General features: G+C 42.5%; 1 protein-coding gene across 3 annotated transcripts; it reads right to left on the bottom strand.

Annotated features, from left to right (window-relative positions):
* Positions 1-3,023: 3,023 nt before the first annotated feature.
* HNRNPDL (heterogeneous nuclear ribonucleoprotein D like) lies at positions 3,024-11,034 on the bottom strand. 3 transcript variants are annotated; one of them, XR_009555822.1, is made up of 9 exons: positions 10,754-10,995; positions 7,227-7,395; positions 6,969-7,130; positions 6,026-6,157; positions 5,803-5,917; positions 5,336-5,503; positions 4,873-4,965; positions 4,380-4,484; positions 3,024-3,692 (listed from the first exon to the last, which is right to left on the bottom strand). XR_009555822.1 is itself a non-coding variant. In XM_060247131.1 (8 exons), exons 1-7 carry the CDS (start codon positions 10,870-10,872, stop codon positions 4,895-4,897), a joined length of 936 nt encoding a protein of 311 aa, XP_060103114.1. In that variant the 5' UTR covers positions 10,873-11,034; the 3' UTR covers positions 3,024-3,692; positions 4,873-4,894. The 3 variants fall into 3 exon arrangements, 2 of the variants coding, with proteins under 2 accessions (XP_060103114.1, XP_060103115.1); XM_060247131.1 differs by lacking the exon at positions 4,380-4,484 and having other exon boundaries at positions 10,754-11,034; XM_060247132.1 differs by having other exon boundaries at positions 3,024-4,484.
* Positions 11,035-12,809: the final 1,775 nt, after the last annotated feature.

The following is a 12,809-nucleotide window of genomic DNA, read 5'->3' as shown; positions in this document are numbered from 1 at the left end:
TTACACCAGACCAGGGGTCTCTGTACTCTTCAGATATCTCTCCCTGTTTGATTGGGTAGGAATTTTTTTCTCTCCCAAAATCTAGCCCTTTTCTTTTACTTGAATGGGAGTCTTCTTCTACTACCCAAACTTCTTTGCCAAATTATCCCCAGTACTCCTGTCGGTATTACTGCACTCAGCTAATGCTGAATTCAGACTGCATTCAGTCATGGCTGAAATCTGACTGTCAGCACTAAACCCTTTTTCTGTCAGGGCTAGACTCAGTCTCAGTGCATGTCTCTTCTCAGTTAAGGCAGGAATCTGACTGACTCTCCTCACAGCATCTATCTTTCTCAAGACTTTCTGCTCAGCTGGTGCCAACCAATTAGATTGCCTAGAGCAGCCTGTCACTCAAGGCTGTCTGTGAAGAATTAACTTCATAATCACAGCTTGATACAGCACTTCTAAGCCTCTGTCACAACAGTTTTGAAGGTCAATAAACTTATTAAAATGTGAATTCAGTTCTCAAGACAAAGTTTGAGTCCAGTGGCACTTTTAAGACCAATGAAGTTGTATTCAAGGTATAAGCTTTCAGGTGCTTTTCATGCTTGTATACAAGCTTATACCTTGAGTAAAACTTTATTGGCCTTAAAGGTGCCACTGGACTCAAACTATTCTGCTGCTTTAGACCAGTACAGCTACCAAGCTGCATGTTCTCAAGACAGAGATTTCAGATACTGATGTTGCAACATTTTTATTAGGGTTTTTAAGTAACATTGTGACCTACTTTGAGACCTTTAATAGAGATGTGCCATAAATAAACCTGGTCAACGTACCAAAGTAAACATGCTTAGGACTGCATTATACTTAGTACAGTATCCCTACAGCACTGCTAAAACTTAAGCTAGTGCCAAATACCTGACTCCAGGTATTTATTTTCACCCTTCCTTCACCCACCCCTAACACCTTCCTCCCTGCTCCCAACAGCTACCAGTTGCTGTTTCTCTCTCAACAAATTTAGAGACATATAGTGCTCTGCAGGACTGCTGTGTTACAGCCTTGAAGCTTGGGCTCTATTGTAATTTTAAAGATACTCCCTTTGTTGTCATTTATTTCTCAAACCAGCTGATCTGCCACAAGAAACTCAAGTCTGCTCTCTCATGGAATACTGGACAGAAACAAGGTTGAGAACTAAGATTTTGCATTCATCTGCATGAGTTGTTATCCACTCTGGGGTACCCTAGATGTAAACTGGCCACGTCCTTGGAAATAGTCGAGATAAAGGTGTTCATCTTAACCTGTTCCTTTGGAAAACTAGCAACAGGAGCATAGAGGCACATAAGAAAAGCCCTGCTGGATCAGACTAATGGTTCTAGTCCAGCATCCTGTGTCACAGTGGCCAACCAGTTCCTCAGGATGGCCACGAACAGGGAATAGAGACTGAGGCCTTCCCCCGATGTTGCCTCCTCGTGGCTCTGGGATTCAGAGGATTAGTTCCTCTGAATGTGGAGAGTCCCCTATGCCATCACATCCAGAAGCTGGCATGTCTAGCTGAAGGACAAACATCTCAGAATTAGGAATTTTTTTCCATGTCAAGCCAGCTTTTAAAAGCAATCACTGTTCTTGCGTACTTGACTTCAAGAAAAAAAGGGACTTCAGTTTTGAAGGAAATATTTAAACATTATCTTTCTACTAGGTGGGTTTTCAAATCCCAACTTCCTAGTTCCTGAATTAGACAACAGAATAATAAAAGTACACATATTCCTTTGGACAGGGATTGTTGGGAGCTGGAGGTCTGGCTTCTTGCCCTCCTGACACCGTAACTGATGTTAGAAATAAGGATGAGAAGGCTGTAACAAAGTGGCAAACAGGATAAGAGATCCCTTTACTTTCACAGTAACACCTGCATAATAATGGAAGTTTTCTCCTGCTTTTGCTTCCGAGGAAACATGTACACCTTTAGAGGGGACATGTTTTGTGTGTACAAGTAGGCCATTTAATTACCTACATTAAAAGTTCTTCTTGAATACAAGGTATATATATTTAAATGTGTATTTTTAAAGTAATGTTTTAAAGGCTGTTTATGCTCAGATAAACACACAAGTCTATATTAAAACTGGGCTGAATACAAAAACTATTTCTGTCTTTGCTTATGCCCAGCCAGGCACTGTTTGTACGTTCTTAATAGCCATCTTCACAGCATATTGTCAAGTGTAATTATATGGTACACTTGTGCAAAGTACCTATTTTCATTTCAGAATAAGGATTCCAAGAGACATCCCCCAGGCAACTTTCCACTTGTCACCCATTGACAACTCTTTATCAAAAGGAGGCTTTAATTTGAATATAATTAGGTTCATAGAGAACACTGGCCATGAATGAGCATAAATAAACCAAACAGTTATATGAATAAGGTTTATTCTTGTTGCCTGTGTATTCAACACACCGTTACCTGAAGTCAAACTGACAAGACAGTGTCTAGGACACAAATCTGCAGATTGCTACTGGGTGAAATTAGTCATGAAGCAAAGAACAAAGCTACGGCAAACAGGCAAGTCTACATCTTCTACTGCAAAATGGTAATATTTCAGCTGACGGATTGAATGCGCCTGCTTAACACCACACTCCATGTATTCAAAATTATGATTTCCAAACTCCTCCCATGCAAGTTCTGTTGCTGTTATATATCCATAGTGATATATGGCATCATCCTAACCATGCTGAAGTCAACAGGCTTAACCTGTTGGCACAGATACCATGTGGGTATAGCAACGTGAGTAGGGTCTCCTGTTTGGTGTCTGTTTTAGCATAATTGTCTATTCAACAGCATGTCTTCAGGTGGTCTACTGAAGCACAGTAGTTATGGACATTCTCACCGGAAGCAAGAGGTAATTTTTATTAATAAAGGTCTAACAGCCAAAATCCAGAGATAAAGTCAGTAAATCGAAATTCTGAGATCAGTGGCCTCTTGAGGAACAAGCTTTTTGGGAATTTGAGCCTGCAAAAACTTGTGCCACAATATGTATGATTATAAACAGCCCAAGTCATTGTTCAACTGATATGTTTATTACACCAGACCAAATTTTTAATCCAGTTTATTAAAAATGCCAAATCACAGCCCAATTACAGCAATCCCTTTCACAAACGCTCAAGGGACCACATCTGCACCAGAGGACATTCACTTGCTTCTGTCCTGAGCAAAGGCAAATTGACTCTTCACCACATTGTGATGTTGCCATTAAAAGTCATGGCAATTACTTAACATGTTGCATCACCGCATGGGATGCTTGCTGTTTGAAAACCAGGAATGTTGCACGCATGTAACATCCCCTGTGTATATCGAGGCATTGGCTATGACTTGGCGTGCCTTGTTCAGGTGCACTAGGCCAATTCTTACCAACGTAACAATGCTGCAACAGTTGTCTGAGTTCAGAAGGCAGCAATCACAGAAGCATTTTATTTGGGAATTGTTCAACATGGAATTGTACAAATAAAAATTGTATAAACACAAAACCACATTTGCATCATAACATGGATGACAAAAAGGACAAAGTAAAAACCATAAAGAAAACTAGTTCGGCCACTATGTACAGTTGGACACTGCTGTGTCATACACTAAAAGTCTTTTACAAAATAATCTCATGTCACGAAGACCACCCTCTCCAAGTCGAATCCTAATGTTCTGCAAGATGGCTTTGTTGTAGAGTCTCCACCTACAAAACCAAGACAAAACTGTGATGAGGCCTGTGAAACATTTACAATAAAATAAGGTCCATTTTCATGAACTGCTTTAAGTCCTTTATTTATTCCTTGCTTCATTGTTAAAGATCATATGCATATCTGTTGACATGAAATATCTCTGATGACCCAATCAGGCTTTACATGCCCGGATGTACCAGTTCAGCTCAAATGATGGAGCTATTTCAGAGAACTGTAGAAAACTTGGAAAGAGGAAATTCTTGGTTTGTTAAAAACCAAGCCGTAGAAGAGCCTTTCATGGCTTCAACAGCTAGTGGGAAAGAAAAAGTGGCAATTACACCAAGGAAAATTGTTAGCCAGGTTATTCCAATATGGCCCCCTGCTGCCTGCATATGATCTTTAATGTTCCCAGATTTAAAAGTTCGTTTTTGGTTTGTAGATTTCACTAAGCTATAAAAAGAAAAAAGCAAGCATTAAATCTTAAAGAACGAACACTTAAAATGAGGTTCCACAATTGATATACAACACTAAACAGAAGACCAAAAATGATTAAGCTGTAAAGGCATTTATGCACTTTAACTCCTGTAAAAAACCATTTTAAGTTAAGACACTTAGATTTTTTTTTTTTAAAAAAGAAGCCAAAGTCTGAAGTTTTCCACTTTAATCTTTACGCTGGTACATGAAGTTGGAAGAGACCATACCACAGGACAGCGTTTTCTGGTGTATGCCTTGCGCTCTGCCTGCAACGTGCGACCCCCAGAGATAGACGTGGTCAGGGTGACACACGGCCTGCAATGAAGTTCCCGCTGGCGGGTACAAACAAGGTATAATGTCAGAGTTAGAAGACAACAATCTTGTTTTGCTTAAGTTGTACCCATTTCAGTACTTTACCTGTTGGTTAATACTTCTACAAAGTTTTAATTATTCCTCTACATCACCTTGTACACATTTGTAAGCAGAAAAACTCTTATGTTTCTCTGAAGTACTAAGGACGCCGAACCACCTTTTACAGAGTTAAAGATCTATAGACACTTAAGGCAAAAGAGTTTTAAAAAAACATCTTTAAAAAAACACGTTTTCATTTTTTTTAAAAAAAAGAAGAGTTGGGCTATCCAAGAAAGTGATTTTTACTTGTTTGTCTATTGATCTTTAAATTAAGAGGTACAGAAGGTGACACTTTCACTCGCTACACACCTGTTCCTTCTCGAGTGTTCCTTTAGTATGGCTGGTAGTTGTTTTGGTGATTACCGCCACCTCGGGATGCCTTCCCGTATGTGCTTTGCTGTCCTGTTGAGGAAAAACAAACTAAGCTCAATCTCAAGAATAACTGGGTACTAACCAAACTATGATTGAGAATTATTACAAAAGCTTTCATCCACCTTTAGGCTTCCTTCTTAATCATGTACATACAAGCCTCTACAGTCTGAACTTTAATTACAGTTGTTCCATAATATCCATACAACAAACTTTTTTTCCAATTTTCTATCAGTTTAATTGCCATAGCACACCACAAAAAAAAAAACTTTAAGTACTGCAGTCACCAGGAGCTGTACTAGAGACACCTTGCCCTGCTTCATGGAAGCTCCCGAAGCTCCAGGGAGAGAGGAGAACCCTATGGCAAACACACTATTAAAAAAGGGAGAGAAAGCCCCCTTACCACTGTAGTCGGCGTATCCTTGTCCATAGCCGTAACTTGGGTAGTTATACCCAGAATAATCATATCCGCCATAACTGCTATAGCTCTGATCGCTGTAAGGACTGTTGTAACTTCCGTATCCTTGATCATAATAGTTATTATAGCCTTGGTTCCAGTTCTGGCCTTGACCTAAAATGAAGTAACGATTCATAAAAATTCTAGGTCTGTTACTGTTTCAGCAAAAAGAATGCCAAGCTGCTAAACTACACAAAAAACACCCCTACTTTTAAAAAACATACTTCCCCATTTTGACTCAAGTTCCACACTGGAAGTCTAGGATAATATTCTGCTTTTCGGCAAGAAGAACAGAGAGCAGCATTCCTCTCCTTCCCCGCACCCACATACAAATTGCTTATAAATTCTGTACACCTCCCCTTTGTTTCTGGCTGTGTTTTCAACAAGCAATTCAAGACTTAAACCACACCTACCCCTGCCACGTCCTCGGGAACCACCACGACCACCAGATGAAGTACCTCTGCCTCCCTTCTGTTGCTGCTGCTGCTGTCTATACACATCTTTGGGCTGTGCTACTTTGATCTCACACTAAGGAAACAGAAAATGCTTGACTTTAACACCACAGAGTATTACAGCCTTGATAGCCATTCCTTTTTCAGAAGCGCCAAACAAGTTCTTGAAACTGAGCACCAATACCTTGCCAGAACCAATCTGGTGGTATCTGCTTTCCAATAGCTTCTTTACTGGCTCTTCATCTGTGTACGTGATGAAACAAAACCCTCTCCTTTCATTTGTCTTTGTGTCCATGGGAAGCTCAATATTTTCAATCTGAAATCCACATGAAAATGTTATACGTGGAACCAGCATAAAACACACACACGATACTTCCCTTAAAGCTATCCCATTATATGACCTGCCTCATATTTTCCTGATGTCTCTTGTCTGTGACACACCTTCCCTCTACTAGCCCTTCTATTGCTTATTCTCATACCCCTTTGCTACACTGTCATGAAGTCCAACTCCTACAAGGCAACAGCTCTTGAGAATTCCTCCTTTGCAAGTTACAGATTTAATACTATATACATAAAAACCTTGAAAATAAGTTGAAAAAGATTTTAGTTCTTTTGATTCCCCTCTTTTTACTGTTGCCATTTCTACCCTGTCTGCCTACTGTGTTTAATTTTAAGGTCCTCAGGGGAAGCAATAAATGCTATTAATACTTTACTCCAAATGTACCTTTTGCATGGCTCCTAATTATTCTGTCTTCTGAAAATCTGTCTGTGTCTCTAGAATTAGGGGAGGGACAGTGGCTCAGTGGTAGAGCATCTGCTTGGTAAGCAAAAGGTCCCAAGTTCAATCCCCAGCATCTCCAACTAAAAGGGTCCAGGCAAGTAGGTGTGAAAAACCTCAGCTTGAGACCCTGGAGAGCTGCTGCCAGTCTGAGTAGACAATACTGACTTTGATAGACCGAAGGTCTGATTCAGTATAAGGCAGCTTCATATAGTAATATGAATTCTAAACCATTCCAATATATCTTAGATCAGCAAAAGAAGTTTATCTACTATGGTACATGACAGCCCTCAACAGCAGACATTAGCATTCAAGCTAAAGGTACCAATATTAAGACACTGGACCATACCTCTCCAAAGCCACCAAAATACTCTTTTATTTGCTCCTCAGATGTATCAGGACTCAGTCCACCAACGAACACTTTTTTAGGTGGCTCTTTCCCCTTCAAAGCTTTTGCTCTTTTGGGATCTATTAGCTTGCCATCCAACTTATGTTCTTTCAGTTCCAATACCTAAAAGGATAAACATGAATTTTACTGTCAAGGCAAGAAAAGTCCACACAAATATAGTTGCATTTCTTATGACTACACACAATGTGATTAAAGTACCTTTTCAACACTGGCAGCATCTTTGAAAAGCACAAACCCAAAGCCTCTGGACCTCCCAGTGACAGGATCTGTTTTAATTGTGCAGTCCACCACTTCTCCGAAGCGAGACAAGTACTCCGTCAAGTCCTTTTTGCTTGTATCCCAGCTCAGGCCTCCAATAAACATTTTGCTACAATGGAAAAATACAAAATGTGTTTGAGTGATGCATTCACAAAGTGTTATTTACATAACGCTGCAGCCTTGCTCCATCCACATGGGCTCCAAATTTGCTTCCAAGCCCAATTCAAGGTGCTGGCATTGACCTTTAAAGCCATATATGGCTTGGGGTCAGCATATCTTAAAGACCACCCATATAAACCTACCCACCGACTCTGGTCATTTAGGGAAGCCCTGCTCCAGGTGCCCCACAATCTACCCCAACCCTGAGAAAGAACCTTTCTGTTTTTGTATGCTTCCCCCTATCATGAATCTGCTGCTAGTAGTTAAAAACTTTTTTGTTTAGCATATCCTCAGTGACAGTTATTGGTCTTCTTTCCTTATAAAATTTATGGGCATATATGTTTTTGTTGCCTTCTTTATGGTACATATACTTTATTTTATATGTGGTTTCAATGTTTTGATATTCAGCACCTTGGGGACCCTGTTTCTGTGGAAAGGTGGCACAGAAAAGGTCTAAGTAAATAATAAATATTTGTAAGCTGATATTCCGGTCTTCCATTAGCACACTCAAGATGACTGACAAAGCTAAAATTCCATAAAGTAATCGTGTCAATGCACTACAACCACAAACCATCAATATATAGTTTAGCTGGATTGCTTCTCCCCATGTAAATACCCGTAACTTCACTAAGGGCAATTCCATAAACAAACAATAAGGTTCACATACTGAGTGAGAATTCAGTTTCAGGTAATACAAATACTAATGATGCATCTTCTTAAAGGACAAATATACATCCCTAATCTTATGTCCTATTCAACTTCCAACAACATCCACAGGGCTTTGTGTGCGAGCACATTGCGAGAAGATTACAAGTAATAAATTATCTAGCCTCATTACTAAAAATTCGTAAGATTCATTCCTAGGTTCTAAGGCTATTATGTTTTCTATTGGACTTATGCATTTTTTTCGGACAAACCTTGGTCTACTCAAATGCCTTTACTGAAAGCCTGACTTACAATTTTACAACATGTTCATACGCAAGTTGTACTCTAGTCCTTTCAGAAACATAAACAATACTAAGAACAACTACTTTGAAGGAGAAATTCCTTCTATCCCAGTCTTTCCTGAAACATGCTGAAGGTATGTGCCCCCCCTTAAAATCAGAAGCCTATGAGATGAGTTTGGCTGGGAAAGTGGTCAGACCAAAGAGCCACTTAGTACACACTGCAACTGAATGGGGATTTGAACCCTCTTGACCCAACCACTACTGCAGCAGTTCAAGAAAATGCAGACTACCCTTAGATTTAATGTAAAACTTATTAGAAGTTGCAAAACCTTACATGCATCTATCAAAGAATAAAGTACATCCCCATATCAGTCTCTTGAACTCATTTCTTCATCTGTAACAAGGAAATACAGCTACCTATACCCAAAAGCTGTTTAGGGGCAATATCAAGAATTGTAAAGTATTTTTTAAATTTAGACTGTAAAAGAACAAACATTTATCATTATAATATTTAGACTTCATGTTGGGGCTGTTCACAGCAGAGGAAAAAAACCCTAAAATTCAAACTAAAGTGTCAATAGCTCAAAGCTCAATCAGTAAACTTCCTCAGCCCTCTTCAAGAAAAACAAGAGAACAGCAAACCAAATGTAACTTCTACCACCTCACTACTATACAGATCTTGACCACTGTTTCAAGTAGGGCAAACAAGTCATCCATTCAAAACTGATGATCTTAGGGCCATGCACATGCATGGGAGAAAAGGCCACAGAATTTACAGATCACTGGCCTAAATAGTTCCACTGAGCTGCCACCTATAACAGGAAATGACCCTTAAAATGTAGACCTGCGTAGGATATATATTAAGGCACTTTTTCTCATTGGTGATAAGCAGCACCAGCCACAGCCAATCGGGGGTTTAATTTTTGGGGAAGCACAAAGAGATTCCAGAAGATATCTATGATTGTTTTGGCAGCAACAACTTAACAGCTAGCTGCCTTGCCACACCTTATAAGGCCAACAGATTAATTATTGCATTAACTTTCATTAAGCATCTTACAAAGTAGGTTCCAGCACACAAAAAGCACATGTCAAGATAATTTCTCAGTAAAGTGACCCAAAGGCTTCACTTGGGCAACTAGGAAGAGACAAACAGTGGAAGGTGGAGAACAGAGCAAAGCTGCCTGAGGACAAAGGGAACGATGTTTATCTTTAGTGGATATTCAAACAATGAATGTCAGCGGGGGCACCTTCTTTTGCCTCTAAGGGACAAGATGTGCTACAAAAATCACTTCTGGCAGACAGCTATTAGAAGCCCCAAAGCAAAAACTGGGCATGCACGCTGCAACACCTACTACAACAACCAATCAATTTCCACCCCAGCTGCCTGATTTGGGCACTATCAGAGAAGAAAAAATTCAGAAAACAGCCGCGCTGGCCTCCAATATTAGACTCTAGAGAACCTGAAAGACCAGCAAGACTTTAAAGTCAAATTTGAGCCCAGTAACAAAATGTTCAAGGCATAAGCTTTCAAGAGTAAAAGGTCATCTCATCAGACATGAGTTGATTTTAAAGTTGTGGGGAGGAAAGACATACTAGGGGTTCATAGGCAGCCAACCTCTGAATCCCAAAGTCAGCAGAAGTGTTCCCTCTAAGCTGCACAGTCTTGTGAGCAAAAATTCTACTTTGTGAGTTACTGCCATGAAAGTTGTGAGCTACTGCATCCATTAGTGTGCTCTGGGGTCATCCTTCCTGAGCTAAGACAAAAATGTGTGAGCTGGAGGCTAAAAATCTGTGAGCTGCCTCACGCTTAGAGGGAACACTGGTCAGGAAGCAACATCAGGCGACGGACTCGGCAAGAACCGACAGGCCACTGTGTGAACCAGGATGCTGGACTAGACGGCCAATGGCCGGACCCAGCAGGGCCCTTGGGTGTTCTCTGTCTGCTGAACTCCCTTGCAGATCCGCTCTGCCCATCCCTCCCTTGCCCCAGGCTCTTTCTCTTTTCCCCCTTTCCCCATCTCCAATCGCCCCTCCTATTCTTCTGCACACGACACTCTTGTTATCGGCCATTTCAGGCCGCCTCCCGACGTAACCCCGCCCCCCCCATTCGTACAGGCTGGCGGTTACGTCATGGCCCCTTCCCAGACACGCCCACTTCGAAGTTCAGGCCAACGCGAGAGGCCAAGGGGGGGAGGGAACGACACAAAGGGAACTCAAGACCGGGGGGAGGGAGGCTCCGGGAAGGGAACAGCCGGGTCACGTGGCGACTCATTTGAAAAAAAGCCTCTGGGGATCCAAGCCCCTCCCCCTCTTCTGGGCCAAAATGGCGCCAGGCTAGACTCCCCTTCCCCCTCCCCGTACCCATCATCCTGCTGGTTCTTGCTCGCGTTGATCTTGGAGCCCTCGGCGAAGTCTTCCTGGCCGCTGCCAGAGCCGGCGTTGTTGTTATTGCTGCTGCCGTAGTCGGTGTTGTCCTCCATAGCGGAGACAGAAGAAACCGAGAAGAACAACAAAACAAAAGAGAAAGAAATAGGAATCGAGAGGGGAAGGGGAAGCCAAGCCGACGACGCGAGCAGAGTGTTAAAATGGCGGCGGTAAGAAAAGATCCGGGCACAGGCTAAGACGGTTTTATATAAGCGTTCTCCCCGCCAATAGGAGCAGTCTGGCAGCGCAGGCGCAGTAGCGGCCTCGAATGGCACAGCGGAAAGGCGGGACCGAAAGCCCTGTGAGCCAATCAGAAGGCGCGAGTAGAAGAGCGATGTAGCCGATGGGGGAGGGGCATGAAGAGGCTGCTCCCGCCCGCGCCGCCACACGTTTGCCTGCTTTGGTAGTAAATCCCATTGAGTGCAATGGGACTACTTTCCCCGTAAAGTGAACGGCTAGTCTGTTGCATTTTTCTGCGGCGAACGAGTGTGGCTGCTTCAGTGGAATCACTTCTGTAGTGGAGCCGTCGACCTCTTTCCCTGCTCAGGGTTTAGTTTCTACCCGCTGCCAGGGGGCTCGTGCGTGGCGGCTGTTTGCACCAACGTGGTTCTCATTTCCCCTCCCCCCCTCCATGCAACAAGAGCGGATACCCAGCGCCTTCCTCCCCCTGTGACCGACTGCAGAGGGAGTCGTTTTCACGTGGTTCCAAAATATTGTGCCCAGGGAAGGTTGAATACTAGAAAGGTAGCCGAAATAACAAACCGATCTTGGGCCTTTTTAAATAACTAGCGTTCTTAGAAAAGCAGTTTTGCTGAGCCTGAGTTCAGCTTTCAATCTTTAAAGGCTCCAGTCTTAGACTTTGCAGAAAGTATCATTTCAATGCAACTGTACATATTGCATTGCAAATAGATTTATCACTGCAACTATAACATGTATTTTTAGCTCCAATACAGATAGGATCAGATCCTAACTTGAAAATTAATGGGACTGAAAACTAAGTCTCAGTAAGAGCCAGTTTGGTATAGTGGTTAACTGTAAGGACTCTAATCTGCAGAACCGGGTTTGATTCCCCACTCCTCTACATACAGCCAGTTGGGTGTTCTTGGGTCAGTCACAGTTCTCTCAGCTGTTCTCTCAAGAGCAGTTCTTGAAAGAGCTATCTCAGCTCCACCTGCCTCACAGTGTCTTGTGGGGAGGGGAATGGAAAGGAGATTGCAAGCTGCTTTGAGACTCCTTGGGGTAGTGAAGGGCAGGGTATAAACAGTGCTGGATTAAACCCTGTAGAGGCCCCTAAGCAGTCAAAATCTCAGGGGACCCCTTACAAATTATCTCAGAGTTGGAGTGCCCATCTCGCCACCCACGGGCCTCACTGCAGCCCTCTTCTCAAAAGACCCTTTGACAAAGCTGTGGGGGAGAGGCAAACTTGGCAATGGCACCAGCAGCAGCCATGCCAGGCAAGTCGAGCAAAGAGCGGCTCAGGTGCTGGCTGCGTGTGCAGGCAGGGGGAAAACTGGGAGGAAACCCAGCCTGTGGCCCCTAAAGGTGTGGGGGCCCATAGACCAGTGCCAAATTGACCTAATTCTTAATCCAGCCCTGGATATAAATCTTCTCCATTATCCCAATGATATGAACTCGATTTTTTTTTTAGTAATGAGGCAGCCTTTATAATCAGTTTCAATATGGAACCCTTTGTTTGTCAATTGAGAAGCAGACAGTACATTTCCCTTGAACTGGGAGAATCGGGTTTGATTCCCCGCTCTCCAAATGCAGCCAGCTGGGTGACCTTGGGTCAGTCACTGTTCTCTCAAGAGCTCTCTCAGCCCCACCTATCTCACAGTGTGCCTGTTGTGGGGAGAGGAAGGCAAGGAGATTGTAGGTCACTGTAAGATTGGTATAAATCCAGTCCCTTAATATTGCACTCCCAATGTGCATAGGAATACAGAGCAATGTCTCCTTACTTTCAGATTTATGCTGGAAAGCCTTATAGTGCAAT

This window comes from Heteronotia binoei, chromosome 9, assembly GCF_032191835.1.
Source record: "Heteronotia binoei isolate CCM8104 ecotype False Entrance Well chromosome 9, APGP_CSIRO_Hbin_v1, whole genome shotgun sequence".
NCBI lineage: Eukaryota > Metazoa > Chordata > Lepidosauria > Squamata > Gekkonidae > Heteronotia > Heteronotia binoei.
Note: the sequence above shows the minus strand (reverse complement) of the source record. Positions and strands in the feature narration are given on the sequence as shown.

What these genes read in the sequence shown, in the direction of transcription:
- HNRNPDL (XM_060247131.1), bottom strand. Translation starts at nt 10,872, where the DNA reads ATGGAGGACAACACCGACTACGGCAGCAGCAATAACAACAACGCCGGC. An exon ending in AAGAACCAGCAGGATGATGG is followed by an intron (nt 7,396 to 10,753) that starts GTACGGGGAGGG and finishes TTTCCATTGTAG; the next exon opens with CAAAATGTTTATTGGAGGCC. An exon ending in ACCAGATTGGTTCTGGCAAG is followed by an intron (nt 5,918 to 6,025) that starts GTATTGGTGCTC and finishes CTGTTTCCTTAG; the next exon opens with TGTGAGATCAAAGTAGCACA.